At 37.2% G+C, this 21,900-nt stretch overlaps 1 protein-coding gene across 2 annotated transcripts; it reads left to right on the top strand.

Moving 5' to 3' along the window:
• The first annotated feature begins 808 nt into the window (after positions 1-808).
• Positions 809-15,923, top strand: MRPS31 (mitochondrial ribosomal protein S31). 2 transcript variants are annotated; one of them, XM_070956018.1, is made up of 7 exons: positions 809-949; positions 2,507-2,722; positions 4,789-4,935; positions 7,952-8,086; positions 10,572-10,636; positions 13,682-13,831; positions 14,961-15,923. In XM_070956018.1, exons 1-7 carry the CDS (start codon positions 858-860, stop codon positions 15,218-15,220), a joined length of 1,065 nt encoding a protein of 354 aa, XP_070812119.1. In that variant the 5' UTR covers positions 809-857; the 3' UTR covers positions 15,221-15,923. The 2 variants fall into 2 exon arrangements, with proteins under 2 accessions (XP_070812119.1, XP_070812127.1); XM_070956026.1 differs by lacking the exon at positions 809-949 and adding an exon at positions 1,922-2,008.
• The last annotated feature ends 5,977 nt before the right edge of the window (positions 15,924-21,900 follow it).

Here is a 21,900-nt window from a genome sequence, read left to right on the forward strand (position 1 = left end):
TTTAAAGGAGAATATTTGTAGCTCAGGGTTGACATGAAGGGGTCCTTGGTGCTCTCTGAGCTCCATTGTTTTCTTGCAGAGGTTTCATTACCCAAACTACTATCGTAGGTAACATCATCACTGACGATCTTATCTCATTTGAGTAATGAAATGTCCGCAAGAAAACAAGCATGCTCAGAGAGCACCCTGAAATTACCTTTTAGATATTGGTAAATTACATTCCCTTCTTGGATGGATTTATCCCTTTGCATGCCACACATATAGACCTGATTGTCACCTCGCTCTATATGCAGGATTATCTATCTATCTATCTATCTATCTATCTATCTATCTATCTATCTATCTATCTATCTATCTATCTATCTATCTAATCTATCATCTATCTATAGTATCTATCAATATCAATCATCTATTTATCTACAGTATCTATTAATATCTATCTATCAATATCTATCAATATCTATCTTATCTATCTATCAATCATCTATCTATACAGTATCTATCATCTATCAATCAATCAATCAATCAATCAATCATCTCGTTAGATTTGGGGCGGTGAACCTCACAAGTACAATTTAGAAATCATCATTTCCCACCCTCTGAACATGCATGCAGTACATATTTAAACGGCGGCGTCCCTTTCTCCTCCCGTTTAGAACGAGAAATGACCATCTCCAAAAAAAGAAGAAGAAGAAAAAAAAAAAGAGCGCGAAGGTTTATCCGGCTGCGGAACCAATATTCGGGCGCTTGCGTTCCGGACGGACTGGTGGGGGTGGGGGAACCTTATCGGAACCTTGTGGCGGAAGCACTTTGTGGTACGGAAAGATTGAGCGTGACTCCTGGCCGCTTCTAGGATAATGTGGCGGAGAAGCGCCAGGGTCCCCGGGACCCTCTCTGCTCTGGTTCGCTTCTGTGCTCCAAGAGAGGATGTGGTGGTGGCCTTGCACAGGTACTTGGGAGAGAAGAAGGTGGCTCCCCCTCCCCTCCGCGTAAGAGTATATCGGTGTTCCATGCCCCATTTCCAAGGCAATTAATACTCTCAGATGTCTGCAGGGGTAGTTGGGTGGGTGTTGCCATTTCCCATCATTCTTTTTCCAAATGTTCTTTGACGAATCATGCGCAGGCGGTAGGTTTTAGAGGTGAGAGTGATAAAACGCCCTTTTTTATATTAAATTCAGCTCGCTCAGGAAGTTGTGGGTTGAATTCAGGAAAGACATGAGGTTTGGTTGTGGTTGCTACAAATTCGACCAATTTTTAAATCAGAATAGTGTCAGTGTGAACACTGAACACTGGGCGCTGATTCAGCAACACATGATTACAGTAACAACAACAGAGGTTGGAAGTGATCTTGGAGATCTTCTAGTCCAACCCCCTGCTCAGCAGGAAAACCTATGCCATTTCAGACAATCTCTTCTTTAAAACCTCCAGTGTTGGGTCATCCACAATTTCTGGAGGCGACTCGTTCCACTGATTAATTGTTCTAAATGTCAGGAAATTTCTCCTTAGTTCTAGGGTATGTTGCTTCTCTCCTTGATTAGTTTCCATCCACTGCTTCTTATCCAGCCTTCAGGTGTTTTGCAGAATAGATTGATCCCCTCTTCTTTGTGGCAACAGCTTAAACAAAACACTGCAGTGTGCTTCAACTACATTAAGATGAACATATCCAGCCTGATTCTCTTTCTTCAGAGTTCATACTGTGGGAATTTGGGAATTTCTTCTTGTCTCTGTCAAACACACCCAGTGTCATCCTTGGGATTTTCTCATCTGATAGCCCCCATTCTGTAAACCCTAACCCTTACAAGATTGTTTCTAATCAATTTTATGTGCAAAATAGCATCTTTTTTTAAAAAAAACCTCAAAATCAGTGTAAGATATGGTTCTTCTCCAGAAAAATATTTACTAAGGCATTGAAAGCTTAATTATGTGCCCTGGCTTGAAATCCCGAGTATGTGAAGGAGCTCATTTCCTGATTATTTTAACATCTATGGATGATCACATCTTGGCTACTGTATGTATTTCATTATTATTTTTTTGTATTGTGAGTGTAGTTTGGATTTTAATTGATTTTGTGATTGCCATCCAGCATCACTTGTTTGAGATGGGCAGCCATACAAATTGAATAAATATTAGAAAAACTTAAAAACAAAGGTGTGATTGTTATTAAATGCTAACAAGTTTATATTGCATATATTATCCCTGGAATTGCATTTTTTAAATTTAAGAGTAAATATGAGTTTCTGGTGGAGTTTACTATATGTATAGTAGGTATAGTATAGCAGCTTTGTGAAACAAGGCACATTTTGTATGTTTTAACATTAGGGTACTTTTTAAAAAAACCCTGGAATTAACTGGCCATAAAACATTAAATGTTTACATGTATTATAGATCTCAGTCTTGTTGCAGATATTTGCATGATCTCATAATAATCTCTTGTTATGAGATTTTAAGTTGTAAAAAATAAAAATCAGTTTGTATCATTAGTCTGTGCTTTCTTCATCTTTCCTAGTAAATTCTTTAGCACCACCCCTGCCTTCTGCACTAAGGAAGATGACCAAGTCAGCTGCACCAATACAAATGTTTCACCAGATCAGGAGCAGAAAACACAAGTACAAACAAAGAAAGAATTGCTGCAATTAATCCATGGAATGAAAATAGAACTAAGCACAAAGAAGAAGATTATGGAGAATGCCCAGAGCAGATTGCTGGAAGATGATGAAAAAAGGTAAAGTTATGATAGCATATTTTTATACTGTTTGTCTACAAATACTGTGGTTGTTCAAAGAGATACATACCAAAAAGGGGCAGTGAATATGATAAATAAATGGTGTATTTAAAAGAAAAAGAATAAAGAGCCAGAAGGACACTTGATATGTATTCTGTCTGATTCAGAAATGACCAGCTTTATTCATTGTGTTGTGAAAATAAGGAGAAATTCTTCAGACTCTTTATTCTGATTTTGTGTGGAGTCATTCTCAATCAAGGATTCAAAACCTGTGGGCTCTGAGTATGACCCCAAGAGTTCTCTCCTTAAATTGTTTTGTCAAATTGTGGTGGCAAGGACCAAAAAAAAAAAATCCCAACCAGTTGCCAGGAACTAGACAGTCCCATTTATTTATTTTATGTTTATTTCTTGTATTCCATCTTTATTATTTGTACAAATGACTCAAGGCAGTACTCCTTCCTCCTCCTATTTTTCCCAAAACAGCAACCCTGTGAGATGAGTTGTGCTGACAGAGAGTGATTGGCTCAAGATCACCCAGCTGTTTTCATGCTAAGGAGGGACTAGAACCCACAGTCTCCTGGTATCTAGCCTAGTGCCTTCACCACTAGGCCAAACTGGCTTTTTACCAGGATACCTGTTGCTGTTTCTGTTGGCATTAGCAGTTTATTACCCCAGTTCTGCAGTACCACAGCTAAAGCCTTATGAGGGTTCCTCAACAATTCCAGGTTTCTTTTCCTTGCATTAATGTTTCTCACGTCACTTTCTGATTTTTTGCTTTCATTATACAGTAAGCATTGGGCTTCCTTCCTGCTTGCTTGTTCTGGTGTCCTGGCTTCTGCCTTTTCATTGTGAATCATGGATCATCCACTAGGGCAGGGGTCTCCTACCTTGGCCACTTTAAGACTTGTGGACTTCAACTCAGAGTTCCTCAGCCAGCAAAGCTGGCTGAGTATCTCTGGGAGTTGAAGTCCACAAGTCTTAAAGTGGCTGAAGTTGGAGACCCCTGCACTAGAGAACTTTGATCAGTTAACTAGGCAGAAAGAGTTCTATCTGCTGCATATGAGAGGGACTAGGATATTAAAATATTATACAGTTAGAAGAAAGTAGATTAAAGCTCCTTCAGTTTTCTGGATAACATCTGAAGTCCTCAGGATGCTGTTGCTTTTTATTATAACTGCAATTGATGAGAGCTAGAATCTAGCAACATATGGAGTACAATAGGTTGACTACTTCGGGGTTACATACGGTAGGATATGCAAAGATGCATGTAAACATTACTGGTATATATTTTTGTGCAAATGTGTAGGGTTTTTTTCTTAGAGATGAAAATATGAAGATAACCAGAATATTTGTTATATCCTGTCAGTGCTAGTATTTTGCAGTTTTAAAAATATGTTAGCTGGAGCCTGCCTGATGTTGATCAGTCATAAGAGGACTGTGCTAAATATTTTTTTAAAAAATCATATATTTGGGTTTGATTCATTTTTCAGAACAAACTTTCCTGAGATCGAAGATTTGGTCTTCTTAATAATGATTCAAATTTCCAAAGGAGAAAAAAAAGGAACTGGAAAATTTCCTATGCAAATTAAGGGAATTTGAATAGGAAAATGGCCAGTTTGAAATGGAAAAATTTCTGATAAAAAGAACGAATAGTTTAAAATATTTGCAAGGGGTTATCACCTAAAAAACAGTAATTGAAATGTTAAAGTTGTCTAATATTGTATTATGCAATTGGTATAATTTAACCATTACTAAATTATTACATTTATGAAGCTATTTTTCAGTGGAAAAATTAAGGCCTGGAAAATGTTTCCTTTCCATGACTAATAAGGAATCAAGTGGACATATGTCCTGCTTTACCGAGAACGATTCGCTATTTGAAGGGGTTGAAGCTGTCTGTCAGTTGAACATTGCTAGTACAGTGGGATCATTTCAAAAAAGTAATTGGATGATGCTTTCTTCTACTGTATTCATTGTTAATTTTCTGCCTGTTCTCAGAAGGTTAGCAAAATATGGGCAACAAAGAATGTAAAATGAGCATTTATATTTTGGATTTCTTTTTTCAGCAACCAACATGTTCCAGAATTGGAGGCAGCAGCCTCTGCTGTTGCATCTTCACTCCCTTTCGATAAACAAAAGACAACTTCTGAACTGTTGCATTTGGTAAAAAAGCACAAGGAAGAAATGAATGCGCATAGAATGGCCGACCTAAGGTTTGTAGCTATAATTCTGTTCCCATAATATGCTTGCCACATTGAAAAGAGATGAATAATAATAATTTGCTTTTATTTGCTTTCTTTTAAAAATGCAAAATTGGATTTGGAGTCAAGAAAGTTTAAAGCAGTCTTAGCCAATCTTTTCATTTCTGTATTTCTTTGAAGTTGTACAATACATTGCTGTAATTTCTCACTTTTCTGCTTCTGTCTTCTTTGGTAAGTTCCACAAAAGAGTGTAAAATCAAATATGCAGCAACAAGCGGTATTGAAATATTTGCATTAATATATTTCAGATTTCCCCCCCCCCCCCCCAATATTGGCTAGAAACGGTTTTGGGGCTACCAAGTTTAACTAAGAGATTAGTTAGAGAAGTTTATAAAATGCATTCATACTAAACCTGCTGAATCCATCAAAGTGCCAGCTCAGAAGAAAAACCATCTATTAGCCAACTTCTTGCAGAACAACTTAAGCAAAACCAAATTACAATAAGCCTGAAGCCGGAAGATATTTGGGCTGTCCAGCACTTTAGATTCAGTCTTTAAAAGATGTTTTGGACTTGGAGCACATCCAGGACAAATATAGCAACTCTGTACAGGTGCTGTGATGCTTCTTGGGATCACATTGTTGCCTTCCACATTTGTTCCTGATTCTCAGACTTACAAATTTTGCACATCCTTATAAGACATTTAGTTCTTCAATTTAATGTTTACCCATTAATAGAAACTTGTATTATGTTTCAATTAAATAATCCCTTGTTGAATCCAACAGTAGTTAGGTTAATACCTATTCTGATTTAAATGCCTGGTGTATAAAACAAAATTCTTCACACACAGATCTTTCAGAAAATAATTTACTTTTCTCAAGAAGAAATGAATAAATGTATCCCTATATAACTAATGTATCCCTTATAACTTGCATTTCTTTGTTTTCTGCCAGAAAATTATGGCTAAGCTTTTCTGTTTTTACAGTGATATAAGATAACCTATGGGTATCACTGCTTTACAAAATCTTCACCATCAGTTTCTTTTGTAAACATAGGAAACACTGAATATTTGCTGAATTGAAATTATAGCAGTACAGAATTTGACTGTGGAATGTGTATTCTCTCAATGGAAATTATGACGTAAATTCACAAAATACATTAAATGTTTAAATTTTAAATAGTAAAATTTAGCGCCAAGATACACCTCCAGTATCCCAGGTCTTTAAACTTAAGTTGATATTTAAAGGATGGCATGGCATTCAGACACTAATTTTGTATATGTTCACAACAACATTTTCTTTATCCCACTGTGCCCTGACATAACAATTAATTGAACAAGCATAATACAGATCTTGTTTAATTCCAGTTCGGATGGCTCACAAAAAATACAGCAACAATAGTAACATGTTGCTTAGAGGGGAAAAGAATGCATTCTAGAGTGCTTGCTCTTTCTATTAAGAGTGATTTTGAAGAAAAATTTCAGAGCTGGCCATTTTATGGATGAAATAAACTGGTGTTTTTACCAAATCAATATAACTGGCTTGTTCATCATACTGCCCTGTCAGTGATGAAAATATTCAGTCTGACATAATGATTTATGCAATTAAAAATTAGTGCTTTAGTTTGACTCATTAAAGCTTTCCTTTAATCTCATCTTCTCCAGGCCATTGTCCTACAGATTTCTTGTCTGAACTAGAAGGCTGCAGTCAGCCTTACTTGCAGACAAGTAAGCCTCCTTTAAAACAACTCAAAAAAGTAGAGCGATCTTCTTCAATGTGATGTTCTCCAGATGTGTTGGGGCTGCAGTGTCAGCATTCCTAGGCCAGTTGGCTAAAAATTACAGGAGCTCATAGACCCAATGTTTCTGAAAGATACCAATTAGGAAGGCTAAAGGTTGAATAGCTAAAGGTTAAATAGTTTGGCATGTAATTTTTGGGGAGGGGGGATCCTTGTGCTGATAAGACCTTTTAATACCTATAGGAAGAGGCGATATATATTGAGCTTTATGGAATAAGATGTCATTAATATGTTGTTAATGCCCAGTAATGCTATTACCATCTTTGAGAACATCAGATAGAACTCTCAGGTCAGCTGACGGAGTATATAGTCAATATGAAGACTATGGTTAAACGACATTGCTTTCTTATTTATTTAAAACCCAATATAAGGATCTCACCTGGGAATGTGTTTAAATTGCTTGCTATTAGAAAAATAGGTGGCCAGGTAGGTCTCTTCAGGTATGCTTCCAGGTTCCTGTTCTACCATCTATAGGTTTGTATACTGGAAAACTGATACTTATGCTTTCCTTGGAAATACCCTGGGAGTTTTGCTAACAGCATCTTTTGCTTATCCTCTAGGTTAGCAGTCAGGTGCATCTTCATTACTTCCTTAATAGAACTTCTCTGATCTTCAGCAGCCAAATTTAGTTAAGGTGCTTGTACTGACTTACAGAATTCTTTGTGGTCTGGCATCATTTTTCAGTTTACTACTTAGAAATAATGCAAGGTTAAACAGACCATTTTCTGTTACTGCCTTAATGCTTAATAAGACCATTACTACAAGACATTGCCAATATACGCCAATTCCTACTGAATTCTAAGAAAATAGGGAAAATAGCCTTGTTCCGGCTGATCTTCCGGAGAAGGATAGACCGAATTGTATTATTTTGTAAATTGTAATTGTAAAGATGATGGATATCAACGTTTATTTGTTTGTTTAAAAGCATTCTTGGCACTGTTCTTTAGTTTATAAGGTTCCCATTTCCATAATCCAAACACAGAAAATAAAGTCATTGCTGCTAGGTTTCTGGTCTGTGAAACATTAGATTAAAAAAATAGGGGAAGATGGAAAGGGGGGGAAAAGGATAGGTTTCAGAACATCCACACAATTGAATTTTTCTTTACATTTTCATATTTTCGTATTTATGTTTCTTTTCTTTATTGCACCAGAATAGCAAACATGAACAAAAAATCTGTACCGTGCATCCTTCAGTACATGCCAATATTTACATGTTAATATTTTTAACTTTAGCAAGATTATGGCAAGCATGAAAATTAGAAGAAAGCCTATTGCACGGAAAGCCTTCAAAGCATCCAGTGAAATTGCATGTGATGAAGATGAAGATGGCAATATGACACATATTAATGAAATCGGTAGAATTAAAAGGTACTTTACTTGATGATTTTCTGCATGTATCTCTTTAAAATCTTAAACCTATAAACCGTTACGGGTAGTCCTTGATTTACAATTATTCGTTTAGTAACTATTCGAAGTTACAACAGCACCAAAAAAGTGACTTATAACCATTTTTCACACGTATGACTCAGTGGTGGATTCTAACCGGCTTTACTACCGGTTCTCTTTGTGCACACGCTTTGCACGCAATCACCTCTTCATGCATGCGCTTCTGTGCAAGCACGTTACGAATCTGCCCAGCTGAGGTGTGGCAATCTGCCGCACCTATCAGCTGGGCTAAAAAAGAAGAAATAAAAGGTAGGAATAATGGGGGGGCGGGCGGGAGGGCCCAGCTCCTGAACAAAGAGAACTGGTTCGGTGACGTCATATTGTCACTGCTACCGGCTCGGCCGAACCGGGAGGAACCCACCACTGATATGACTGTTGTAGCATCCGCATGGTCACATGCTCAAAGTTCAGGTGCTTGGCAACAATCGCTGTGCATTGATGACACTGCGCTGACCCAGGGTCATCGGATTACCATTTGTAACCTTCCCATCTAGTTTCCCGATAAGCAGAGTCAATGAGGGAAGCCAGATTCGCTTAACAGCTTCAGTGATTCACATAAAACCTGTGGCAAAAAGTCACAAAACGAGGCACAACTTACTTAACAATTGCCTGGCTTAGCCACAGAAATTTTGGTTCAATTGTAGTTGTAAGTCAAGGACTAGCTGTACAAGGATGTTGCCACAAGGACTTGCTGTACAAGGATGTTGCCACATTCTTTCTCCTTATTACCCACCCACCTTTATTGTCATGTGCTACAGAAGATTAGACTTGTCACATTTTTAATATGCCATAAAAATCAGACTTAATAAAATAGCTTAAGGCTGGCAGGTACCGGTATGTAAACTAACTGCAGGCTACTTCTGCTGACTGCCACTGACTGCAATTCAGCAGTTCGATTCTCACCAGGCTCAAGTTTGACTCAGCCTTCCATCCTTCCGAGGTCGTAAAATGAGGACCCAGGTTGTTGGGGGCAATAGACTGTAAAACTGCTTAGAAAGGCCTGTAAATCATTGTGAAGCGGTATATAAGTCTAAGTGCTATTACTATTGCTATTATTCTTTAGCTGTTGGGTATCTGCAAAAAGAAGGGATGACCTCTGTGGACCTGATGTTGGCCAACTGCTATATCAGTCATGGAGCATAGATATTGAAAAACAAGCATATTTTAAAAAATCATCAAAATAGGTTACTAATTTTAGAGAGTTCTCTTTAATGTTATTTATAATCAACTTCTTCCCCATCTCACTATTCCCTTTTGGGGTAAGCAACATTTTGGGTTAAACATTTTTCAGAAGGCAATAAGAAATAGTTAGCAAAGAAAGTAAAGCATGATACAAAAAATGAAATATAGCTAAAGTTAGATTGTACTAGCAGCATTCAGTGTACCCTTCCATATTTCTCTACCCTACTAACCATTGTTGCCTCTACCACATCCATACACTCCTTCATACATCACCCTTTGTTTGTTAAAATTCTCACCAGTGGACAGAAGCATGCTCTTATACAAGTCATTTTTGCTTCATTTAACAAGCATTTATTCCTCGGGGTAAACTATATTCCACATACTACCTTTCAGCCATTATTTGCATATCTTAACATTTTTCTATACCTTTTCCAGCCTTTCGTGAACATTCCCCCAAAGTATACCAATGCAGCTACTCACCTTTACCACATTTGTGTCTAATATGAAATTGTTCAGTCCATTTCCCTGTTAAATACAGTATATTGCTCTTCAATATGTACATTTTTAGATCCATGCTCCTTTTTGGACCATATAGTCTGTCTTACCTTTGCTGAAAATCATTCATGTTCTCAGCTAACAAGGCAATGTTGTCTTCATATTGAAAAATTCATATGTTCACATCCCAACCAACAGATCCCTTCCTGTGACCATGAACATTCCTTATTAGGTCCCTTCCCCAAAACAATGCCATCTGTTGGAATCTAGGAGGCATAGTAATTGGCTGCAATGCCTGCCTTGTGCAATGGTCTCTCCTTATGATTCAACTGGCCTAGCCTGGTTGGCCCTCACGAAGTCTTTGAAGACGTCAATATTCCCTCAAGATGTCTTGGGAGTCTGATCATATGTGGTTTCGCCCCAATTATGTGATTTGTTTTTGTTCTTGTTTATGGGAAACTAATCTGATGATTGTACGCTGCCTAGAGTCACATTTTGGCAAGTTGGGTGGCCACATAAATTTGTATAAATAAATTTAATTTTGTGTTTGTGTGAATACATGAATATATTTTTCATTGTTACAAAGTTGAAAAATGTGTGGCCAATGATTGTTTGAAAACAGATCAGGAGTATGTTTAAGCTTTCAAACTGTTTAGGACAAGATTCAGAATTATTTATATTGGATCCTTTAGCAAAAGGAGAATTTTTAATTTTTTTTTTTTTTTTTAAGGAATCTCTATTCTGAAGAAAGGCTACAGATTTTCACTCCTAAATCAGAGGGAGCACATGAAACAGGTTAGTAACAAAATAGTTACTATAATCATACCAGGAAGATAATTTGAGTATAATAAAACTCATCCATTCTATGCTCATTGCATTAGTCTTGAACATGCCACAGATCATGTTATAGAAACTCCCTATGTGTATTTGGAGAAGAGGCTAATTGCTCAACAGCAAGGGAGAATTTAGAACCAGATACTCAAGACAGTGTAAATCAATAAAAATTTAGGGAATTTTACCTGGTGTTTGCATAGAAGTGTTGAAAATTATGTTAAATGCAGGCATTTGGCTCTCAGCCAGAGAAGAGGGTTCACTTTAGTAATTGAGTGCAGGCTTCACATATAAAAAGTGTCTTTTTAATTCCTGGTATCTCTAGATAAGATTTTTTTTAAAAAAAAATCCAATTTGAATGCCCAAACCAGTTTTGTCCAGTTTGATGCCCTCTAGATCCATTGAACTGACAATTCTATAATTCCCAGAATTCATGCCTTGCAGTAGGCTAATGCATTAAAGCAGGGGTGTCAAATTCACATTGTCACAGCGGTGTCACATGACATATCGGGACTTTTTTCTCCTTCGCTAAACTGGACATGGGCGTGGCCAGCACATGACGCATCCAGCCTGTGTGCTGGGAGTTCGATAGCCCTGCATTAAAGGATTCCTGGTAGCAGAAGCTGCTTTCAACAGTTGTACACAGCCAAATAGTTCAATAATCTGACTTGATCTAAAGCAGCATCCTAGGTTCCCACTAATGAGGAACTTGAGGCAGATACAGGTAGCCCTCGACTTACAACAGTCCATTTAGTGACCATTCAAAGTTACAACATCACTGGAAAAAGTGACTTATGACCATTTTTCATACTTATGACCATCACAGCATCCCCAATCAAAATTCAGACTCTTTTGCAACCTTCTGACAAGCAAAGCCAATGAGAAATCTAGATTCACTTAACAACCATGTTACTAATTTAACAACTGATTCATTTAACAACTGTGGCAAGAGAAGTAAACGGGGGCCAAACTAACTTAACAAATGTTTCACTTAGCAACAGAAAATTTGGGCTCAGGTGTGGTCATAAATTGAGGACTATCTGCATTGCCTTTTAGGTTTTAATAGGAGTTGGAAAGGATATTCTTATTGGCATTTTATCAGCATTATATCAGCATAGGCATTATATTCCAAAGCATTTTTGGATGTTTGACCGTGTTTACCTGCTAATTACAGAAAATCTGTATCATCAGAAGAAAATTGTCCACGCTGTTCTCTGTCTCTCTCTTTTGAAACATGAAATATTTCAAAGAATTCATTGACTGGTTGTTTTCAAGTGATATACAGGGGGTCCTCAACTTACAATCATTCATTCAATGACAGTTCAAAATTTGCGACAGTGCTGAAAGAATGGACTCGCAGCCCATGTCTGAAATTATGGCCATTGGAGCCCCCTGTGGTTGTGTGATCAAAATTCAAGTGCTTTGGTAGCCCATTCACGTTCACAGCCAGAGGGACACTGCAGTCTGTTCACGTTTACAACCACAGGAACACTGCAACCCCACCACCTATCTCCTCCATCTATGCCCTTTTGGCCATCCTTCTGTGGCAACAAACTTTAGCAAGCAACAGCCTTGGTAGTACAGGGGTTTAAGGCACCCTGTTATTAAGCTGGTTATTAAGACCAGCTGCCTGCAATTACTGCAGGGTTCGAATCTCGCCAAGGCTCAAGGTTGACTCAGCCTTCCATCCTTTCTAAGGTAGGTAAATTGAGGACCCAGTTGTGGGGGCAATAAGCTGACTTTGTATAAATATACAAAAGGATGAAGGCTATTGCTTAACGCATTGTAAGCCGCCCTGAGTCTCCGGAGAAGGGCAGCATATAAATCAAATTAAAAAAAAAAAACAGTCTTCATTTGCACACCTGCATTCATTCACTCCCTGCAAGCGCCAGCATTTGTTCGCACGCCACACTTGCTGAGGCTTGCCGTTCCACAAGCAGAATGTAGGGTAGCCAAAAAGGCACAGAATTGGAGATAGGGAAGTGGGGAAAGTTGACCCTAACCCCTAACAACCACAACAGGAAAAGAAGAGATTGTGGTTGGTAAGTGATGCAATCATGTGACATCTGGCTTTACAACCACATTGCTTAGCAACCAAAATTCCTGTCTCGGTTGTGGTTGTAAGTTAAGGACTTACTACAACATTTGTTTTAAAGAACAGATTCCTTTATAGGGAAGCTAGAGAAAATTCCTCCAGCTTTTTTTATTTTTCACTTCAGGCTGAAACACAAGGAAATAAAATTATAATTTCTCTCGCTTTTCCTGCTAGTTCAAATAATGTCAAAAAATACTTATCTTCATAGTACTCTTCATTCATGTAGCATTTTTGAACATATGTTCAAATAATTATTTTTAAAATTGTAATATCTGTTCAGTCAGTTTTGGAGCTAATAAAGCAGGAAACAGAAAGTGATATGGAAAACAGTTGTCCTTTTATCGAGCTGTGCTATGCTGTTAGGGTGTGTCAAATTTTTCAACTTTACATACATACATGTATGTATATGTATATGTGTGTATGCGTGTATGTATGTGTATATATACACATACATGCATGCACACACACACACACATATATATACATACACATACATGTATGTATGTAAAGTTGAAATATATATATATATATGGGTTTTCTATCAGAGCAACCTGGTCTACCCAAATATAGGAAGGAGCATACTGCTTCCTTTCACCTTTCAGCCCCAATCCAAGAGTCCTCAGGCAGTCGACAAACTATTTTGTGTTAAATTTATATTTATTGACAAATATATATATATATATATATATATATATATATATATATATATATATATATATATATATGTGTGTGTGTGTGTGTGTGTGTGTGAATTGAATATACCAGTAGGTGTATATATATATATATATATATATATATATATATATATATATATATGTATAATCAATTTCATTGAATAGCATTTCTGTGGATAACTTGACTTACTAAACAGTTACTTGTTTTGATGGTGTTTTTTTAATACATTGACAATTTAGACTCACTAGCAATACCAACAATTTGGGATCTGGAATTTGCCAAAACTATTACATCCAACTTTTCACATCCACCACAGAATGGTTTTGAGGAGATGATACAGTGGACAAATGAGGGAAAACTTTGGGAGTTCCCAATTAACAATGAAGTTGGTGAGTATCCTAAAAGGCCTCTGAACTTGGTTCCACCCCTCAGTGAAAATTGGGGAGGGAGGTTTTGCGGGGTGGATTTGGAGGGAGCTGAAAAAATGTTCATATTATTATATATATTGTTTAGCCTAGTCTAGTATTATATAGTATATTGTACAAAAGATGGGTAAGTCATTTGCAGAATTTGCATATAGTTTTTGAGACTTATTTTTGACTCATTTCAAACATAGTTGTTTTTTATTTTGTTTTGTTTAAATACATTAACAAACAAACCAATTCTGAATTGCCATCACTTTTTATCACTTTTTAAAAAGAAGAGATCCCTTTTACTTCATGTCCCCAAAATGAGAATTAAAGGTTACTGCAAATATTTGAATGAAGAAAACAGGACATAATTTCATTTGATAAGTGAAAAAGATAATGTATGTGGTCTTATCAGATACATCTTAATCAAGAGTTACCTTGAACCGCAAGATGGGCAATACAGTGGTACTTTGGTATTCAATTGCTTTGAAACTCATCGAATTTGGTACTCAACTCAACGCATTTTGACACAAAAATTTTGTCCCTGTACTTATCGTTTGTTTGGTACTCAATGCATGAGCTAGACCTTATTGCTGTCGGCTGCCTTGTGACACAGTACATTATGGGAAAAAATTGTTTGGTACTCATTGCTTTTGATACTCATCGTGCTTCCTGGAACCAATTAATGATGAGTACTGAGGTACCACTGTATATAAATTTGATAAATATAAATAAATTATCTGCTCTTCTTCAGCTTTATCAATGTGACTTTTTAAAAATCCTTTTAATAGAATGTTAGTTGAGTGACAGACTCAAAAATGTAAATGTCTTTTTGGGACATCCAGATAGCACAAGAGGATGTATAAAGCTTTTCATTCCACTTGGTCAGCTGAGCAATGTATTGAATTTATAAAAACTGTTTTAAAAACAAATAATTATCAAAGTGGCTTATAAAAGCTCAAGATATCATTGGGAATATTGCCTTAGATGACCATAGGGATTAATGTTTGCAAATCATTTGCAAATTATAAGACAAGATGTGGCAATCCGCTCAGGGAGGTTGTGAATTGAAAGGTTTTGACAGTGATTGTATATTTTCCTTTGTCAGGTCTTGAAATAGATGGTGAATTTTATGAACATATATTTCTGGATAAGCATTTGGCAGACTTTCCTAAAGAAGGACCAATTCGCCACTTCATGGAACTTGTAACATGCGGACTTTCCAAAAATCCCTACTTAAGTGTGAAACAAAAAGTAGAACACATTCAATGGTTCCGGGATTATTTCAAGGAAAAAGAACAGTTGCTTAAGGAAATTGAAGCCCATGAGAAGGAAGCCTTGGTTCAAATAGAGAATATATCGAAATGAAAACTCCAAAAGTCATGTTCTAATGTAAATAATCATTGAGAGGTTGCACATCATAATCTGGAAAGAACCTGATTCAGAAATATCAAAACTGGCAACAATGGTTTAATCTGGCTTGCAAATTGTTGAATAAAATGTATGTTTCTTTGTTTATTAATGTTCTTAAAATAGTGTTTACAATGTTTTGCTTTAAAAATATTGGAGTGAAATCAGTCTGAAGATTAAAGAGAAACCATCAACTGATGTTCATTGGTAATGCTTACTAATAGTGAGGATTAAGATAAACCTTTCTGTATTTTTATAGTTTTATTTCCCCATTTTCAACAATGAAAATAGAAAATAGAATTAGATCCCAGAATTTATTCAATTTGATTATTGCTTGAGATTTATTCCAGAAATACCTTGCAAAAGGATATGCTGTTTCCACATGGATCTACATATTGCACCAGCTTATCTTTTCTGTGCCTTCATCCTCAACTTTGTGTGTGTGTGTGTGTGTACATTTAATTAGATAATGCTTAAATAAGATTTTATTCAGACTCGCTGATTGCTTTGGAATTTGGAGATAAATAATATTAGATACTGCTCGAAATACTTATATTTTTAAAACAAATCCCATGTATTTATCAGTGTTGTCTGATTTTTCACCTCTCCCATTATTTTCAATGTTTTTTAAAAATCATTTTAAAAAATCATTTTACCTGTATTGTAAATTCCAGTTTTTGGCTAATTATGCCACTTCAGTTAATGCTTCTATATTCAATACCTTTTCAACGTTTCTCATGAGATCAATGTACATATATTTTAATCCCATCCAATAGGCAGTTTAAGTAACATTCCAGTTTTCTTAACAATCTCAAGTAAGTTTACTGTTTTACAAGGACAAGATAATGGCATTAATTTATGCAAATGATATCTTTTCAGTTCAAAGAAAATGCTGGTTGTTGAGTACAATATTTTATTTATTTATTTATTTATTTATTATTGAATTTCTATACCGCCCTACTCCCGAAGGACTCAGGGCGGTGCACAGCCAGGAAATAAAACACATAGATATACAAAATTTAAAATCGAATAAAATGAATTAAATAAATTTGGCTGAATTAATACCCATAATTTAAAATACCCATATTTTAAAATCCATTAAAATTTAGAATTTACACTTAAAAGGGAGAAGATTTAGGCGAGGCCAGCTTGATGAAATAAAAGCGTCTTCAACTCGCGGCGGAAGGTGCGCAGATCCAGAATCCTCCGTATCTCTGGGGGGAGCTCATTCCAGATCGTCGGTGCCCCCACAGAGAAGGCTCTCCCCCTAGGGGCCGACAGCCGACATTGTTTAGCCGACGGCACCTGGAGGAGCCCCTCTCTGTGGGAGCGCACTGGTCGGTGGGAGGCTGTTGATGGTAGTAGGCGGTCCCGTAAGTAACCAGGTCCCAAGCCATGGAGCACTTTAAAGGTGGTAACCAGAACCTTGAAGCGCACCCGGAAGACCACCGGGAGCCAGTGCAGCTCGCGCAGGAGAGGTGTTACATGGGAGCTCCATGTTGCTCCCATAACCACCCGCGCGGCCGCACTCTGCGCCAGTTGGAGCCTCCGGGTGCACCTCAAGGGGAGCCCCATGTAGAGAGCATTACAATAGTCCAGACGAGAGGTGACGAGGGCATGAGTGACTGTGCGTAATATTGTGGTTTATTGGCTTGGTTTTTACGATTTCTACGTAAAAACGTAGAAATTATCTTTATCCTACTTTTCATTCAGGAGCCCAAGGCAGTGTGTGTGTGTTTGTGTGTATGTTGTCAACTTGCGAAGCTTCCCTAACCTCCCGAGTTGCCATAGGCAGGGGGCATCGGTCAGAACCCTGACATGTGTTTAGTTAGTTTTTATCCCACCTTTATCAAAGTACCTCAAGGCATCAAACATACTTAATACTCCTTCCTCTTATTTTCCTCACAACAACGCTGTGAGGTGGGTCAGGCTGAAAGAAAGTAACTGGCCCAAGGTCACCCAGCTGGCTTTCATGTCTAAGACAGGACTAGAACTCACAGCCTCCTGGTTTCTACGCCAGCACCTTAACCACTAGATCTGCCTCCTCCCCTTTTCTGTACAATAAGATCCTAGTGAGTTACATTGAGTTAAGAATGATGGCGTGGCCCAGTCATAATTAAATACTACATAGATGATCAAGAATGATCCGGTAAAGCCAATCAAATTTTTATGATGGTGTTGGACCAGCATAAGGTAGAAATATCAGTGTTCTTGCAAAGAATTTTGCAACCTCACAGACAAAACATTGGGAAGGTTTTTTAAAAGAGAATTGAGTCGAGTGACCTGGTATTCAGAAAATAAGAGCACTGCTAATATCACTATAGAACTATAGTGCAGAAACATCCTCAACGGTTCATCTTCACATGGGCATAAGCACCATAAGTTTTCTTATATTTCCTTCAATATAACTGAATATAACTTACTATAAATATCTTCTGTGGCTGGGACTGTTAGTTTTGTAAACTGCTTAGAAGGTGTTAATCTGCTTTTTGATTAGGGAAGGTTAGGAAATCTACTTAAGTCAGGGTCATTTTATATCCATAATGCATGATTTAAGAAATAGTATTGCCTGATCATAACTGGGAGTAGATAAGATGGTTTAAACTTAAGCTTGGGCAGTGCATGCCTAAAGGATAACTTATCGCTTGGATTAAAAACCATCTGTCAGTATTAAGGGCCAGGACCAGCAAAGAAAGCAGAATCTAAGTCAATAGTTAGATATAATTAACTACATAACAAAACATTTAGAGAATGGGATCTAATATAGTTCAGACAGTTGAAGATTATATGCAAACATTTGTTTGATTATTACAAAAAAAGCTACCGGTATACTGTACCACATTTTCTCTCCCACAAGATGTCAGTGTTGACCTACTTCTAACTAAAGTAAACATCTTCCCAGACTCTAATCGAGTAATCCTATAATAGCTAAACAATAGCTTGCAAAAAAAAACTTGCTATTAAAGCAAGATACCATGAAAATATTTCAGATTTTTTAAAAATTAATAACTTTTATCTCTGTTTCTAAATTTAGCCTCCCCTCCCCCCCCCCGCCCCCCAGAACTAGGTCGCAAACATTTGAATTTACCTTCTGGCAATCTAGTTTGGTGTAGTGGTTAAGGTGCTGGCTAAAAATCATTATTTGATCCTGCTCTTTTTAGATATAATTAAACCTAATATTCTTGCCTCCCATTTTCCCCATGAGATGGTTTCCCCTGTGAGCTAGTTGTGCTAAGAATGACTAGCCCAAAATCACTCAGTCACTTTTTGTGTATAAGGGAGGCCTCAGACACAAAAGGTATGTTTACCACTTTGAGTTATATCTAAAAAGAGCAAGATAAAATAACATAATAACCAATTCAATCATACTGGATAGGTCTCATCAGAGGAGCCAGATGAAAAGTGTCTCTCATAAACAATATTGCAAGACATAAATTACAGAAACATACTAGATTGGTCATCATCCAAGTCAACATGGACTACACTAGGTGTTGGGAGTTCCTAGACATTTAGTGATGCATGGCATTTACAAATCAAGTCCACTGAGATCTGGAGCACTTTACAACAGTATCGGCATTGACAAAATCACCATCAGTCAGTTGCAAAAGGCAGCTTCACTTGGAACAGCTTACATCCTGTGACAATACCTTTAATAATATTAAACAACATCTGCCTAACCCAGGTTGTTGAAAAGGACTTGATAGGTAGACAAAAATGCCAAATCCAGTTTAAACACCTGGCTATCCTGCTATGCTCCATCGTGGTAGGGATGTTCCTGGCAGATATGAATAGAACACCAGAAATATACTCCAAGGAGAGTCACTAAAGATGTGAAAGTCATTCCGAGTGCCCAACTAAAGCAAGCAAGCTCCTATATCGGGCAGAGGGTGGTGGTGGGTGGATGATAATTTTAGTGACAATAGCAAATGCATTATTTCATTTTGCACTAGAAAAGCAGATTAAGCCACTCCTATATATTTTTTTCCTAAAAAAACCCCACATCAGTGGTTGGTTGCCCCCCAGTTCGAACTGGTTCGCAAGAACCGGTAGTAAAACCAGCGGGAGGCCCCGCCCACTGCCCTGGATGTCATCATCGGCAATCTGTGCATGCTGTGCATCTGTGCAAGCTAAGCAACCACATGCACGCAATCCCGTTGCAAACCGGTAGTAAAGGTAAGTAGAACCCACCCCTGCCCCACATGGATAGAAAATATTAAATATGCCAATATAGTGCCAGATGATGGGGCCCTTCAGGTCAGATGGCACTAAAGATGAGGAAGAACTGAGGACCTCAGAGTACTAATGCTGTTTATGATGTGGCTAAATTAAGGCTTTCAGGACATCAAGTTGCTGATCAGTTGCCATGCAGGAGAAAAACATCCAAAGTGCAGAGAGAGAATAGCAATGGGAAAATGAAATGTAAGAAGCATGAATATGGGAAACCTCAACATAGTGAAAGATAAAATGAATCGGTTATATATTGACTTCTTAGGCATCAACGAATTGAAATGGAACTGGACATTTTCACTCATGATATCATGCTATTTACTACTCGGAACATAAAAAAGGAACAATGTTGTTTTTATAGTAAGGAAGAATGTAGCAAAGGCTGTACTTCAGTTCAACACAGTCAATCACTGGATAATATAAATCACACAAATTTATGCTCCAATCACTGATGCGAAGAAAAGGAAGCTGATAGGTTTTATGTCCAAGTTCAATCTGAAATTGACAACATAAGCAAGCAAGATGTGAGACAAATTCTCTCGCTAAATTTCAGAGAGTTGAGACAAGTAGCGGTATTACAACATCTGTAAAGATATTGAAAATGGAAATAGACATGGAAAAACAGGAAAAGTCTTACAAAAGATTTCCAAACTCAGAAGGTGGTTTCTACCTGGAACTGGCATGCTAAAGAATGCCACTGGATGGATCGCTATTGATTCAATGAAGATCAAAGAAAGAAGGAAAGGATGTACTATAGAGATGTCAACATTCAAGATACCTTAGAATATACTCTGGTTAACACCAAGTTGGGAAGTTACAGGAATTAATGAAGAATCTATGGCAAGATATTTCAAGGCACATAATAGGGTATGCAAACCACCATATAATATCCCTAGTTTTATATGTTATTAAAATAATGCTTAGGAACATTCAAGGCAGTGTAGAACTCCAGAAAGAAAAGGATCTGCCAGATGTTCAAGATGGTTTTAAAACAGGTCAGAGAACAAAGTACATTTTTGCTGAAGTATAGTGGATAGTTGAACCAAAAAAAAATGCCTCTAAAAGTCAGTATGCATACTTAATTTCTGTTGCTAAGTGAAATATTTATTAAGTGAGTTTTGCCCTATTTTACCACCTTTCTTGCCACAGTTAAGTGAATCACTGCAGCTGTTAAATTAGTAACATGGTTGTTAAATGAATCTGGCTTCCCCGTTGACTTTGCTTGTCAGAAGGTTGCAAAAGGGGATCACATGACCCTGGGACACTGCAACCGTCATAAATATGAATCAGTTGCCAAGCATCTGAATTTTGATCACATGATCATGGGGATGCTCTAAAGGTCAAAACTGAAAAACTGTCATAAATCACATTTTTCAGGGCTGTTGTAATTTTGAATGGTCCTTAAATGAACTATTGTAAGTTGAGGACTACCTGTATAGAAAGACCTTCAGTTGTGTTGATTGTGTCAAGCTGTGGAATGTCTTTAGGAAAATTAGAATCCGAGAACATTTCATTGTGCTCACATGAAACCTAGGGGCAGAACAGGAAGCCACAATCTGGATGGAACATGGAGAAACAGACTGGTTTCAAGTCAGCAAGGAACTGAGACAAGGCTGTATACGCTCTCCTTATTTATTCAATTTATATGCTGAACATTAATTGAAGGAGGTTAGATTGGAAGAAGATAAGCATTGTTTTAAAACGGAAAGAACCTAATACTGTGCTGATGACAGCTTAAAATGCAAATGATCTCCAAATTTTGCAGGAGAAGACAAGGAGCCTAATGAAAATAAGGGACTATGATTCAAACAGAAACATAAAACATAAAATACATAAGTATGATAACATTTTCAATTAGTATCGGATGTGCAGTGTTTTAACTATTTACATAAATAGTATTTGGTGACATTTCAACTCACTTTTAACCAATATTTAACACACCTTTAGATCTTTCTTTCATTTTGTCATGCAACCACTTGTACCACCTTTCCCATACCATATAGTAAACTGACTTCTCATCATTTAATTCATAAGTTAATTTAGTCATCTCTGCGCACTCGAGTATTTTCTTAATTGTAAGCTCTTCTGGTGGTTGAGTTTTCTCTTTCCAGTACTGTGCATATGCCAATCTAGCGGCTGTAATTATGTGGATCATTAAATGTATCATTTCCTTTCTATATGGTTTCTTTATTATTCCCAGGAGGAAAATCTCTGGTGTTAGTTCAATATCTTCGTCAATTATTTCTTGTAACCACCTCCTAATTTTATTCCAGTATCCTTTCGCTTCCGGGCATGTCCACCACATGTGAAAGAAGGTGCCTTGACCATGGCCACATTTCCATTTCTGTTTGAATGTTTGTTTTTCCTCTTTTCTTTTTTCTATTTTTTATATTTTTTTTGTTTTTTGTTTT

The sequence above is a fragment of the Pituophis catenifer genome, unplaced genomic scaffold, assembly GCF_029215685.1.
Source record: "Pituophis catenifer annectens isolate HBS135680 unplaced genomic scaffold, rPitCat1.0.hap2 SCAF_1, whole genome shotgun sequence".
In the NCBI taxonomy this organism is placed as follows: Eukaryota; Metazoa; Chordata; class Lepidosauria; order Squamata; family Colubridae; genus Pituophis; species Pituophis catenifer.

Bases quoted from the DNA above. Each gene is read 5' to 3' on its own strand.
- MRPS31 (XM_070956018.1), top strand. From the start codon at position 858: ATGTGGCGGAGAAGCGCCAGGGTCCCCGGGACCCTCTCTGCTCTGGTT. The intron at 950-2,506 runs GTACTTGGGAGA...CATCTTTCCTAG, and splicing joins GTGGTGGTGGCCTTGCACAG to TAAATTCTTTAGCACCACCC. The intron at 4,936-7,951 runs GTTTGTAGCTAT...TTTTAACTTTAG, and splicing joins CATAGAATGGCCGACCTAAG to CAAGATTATGGCAAGCATGA.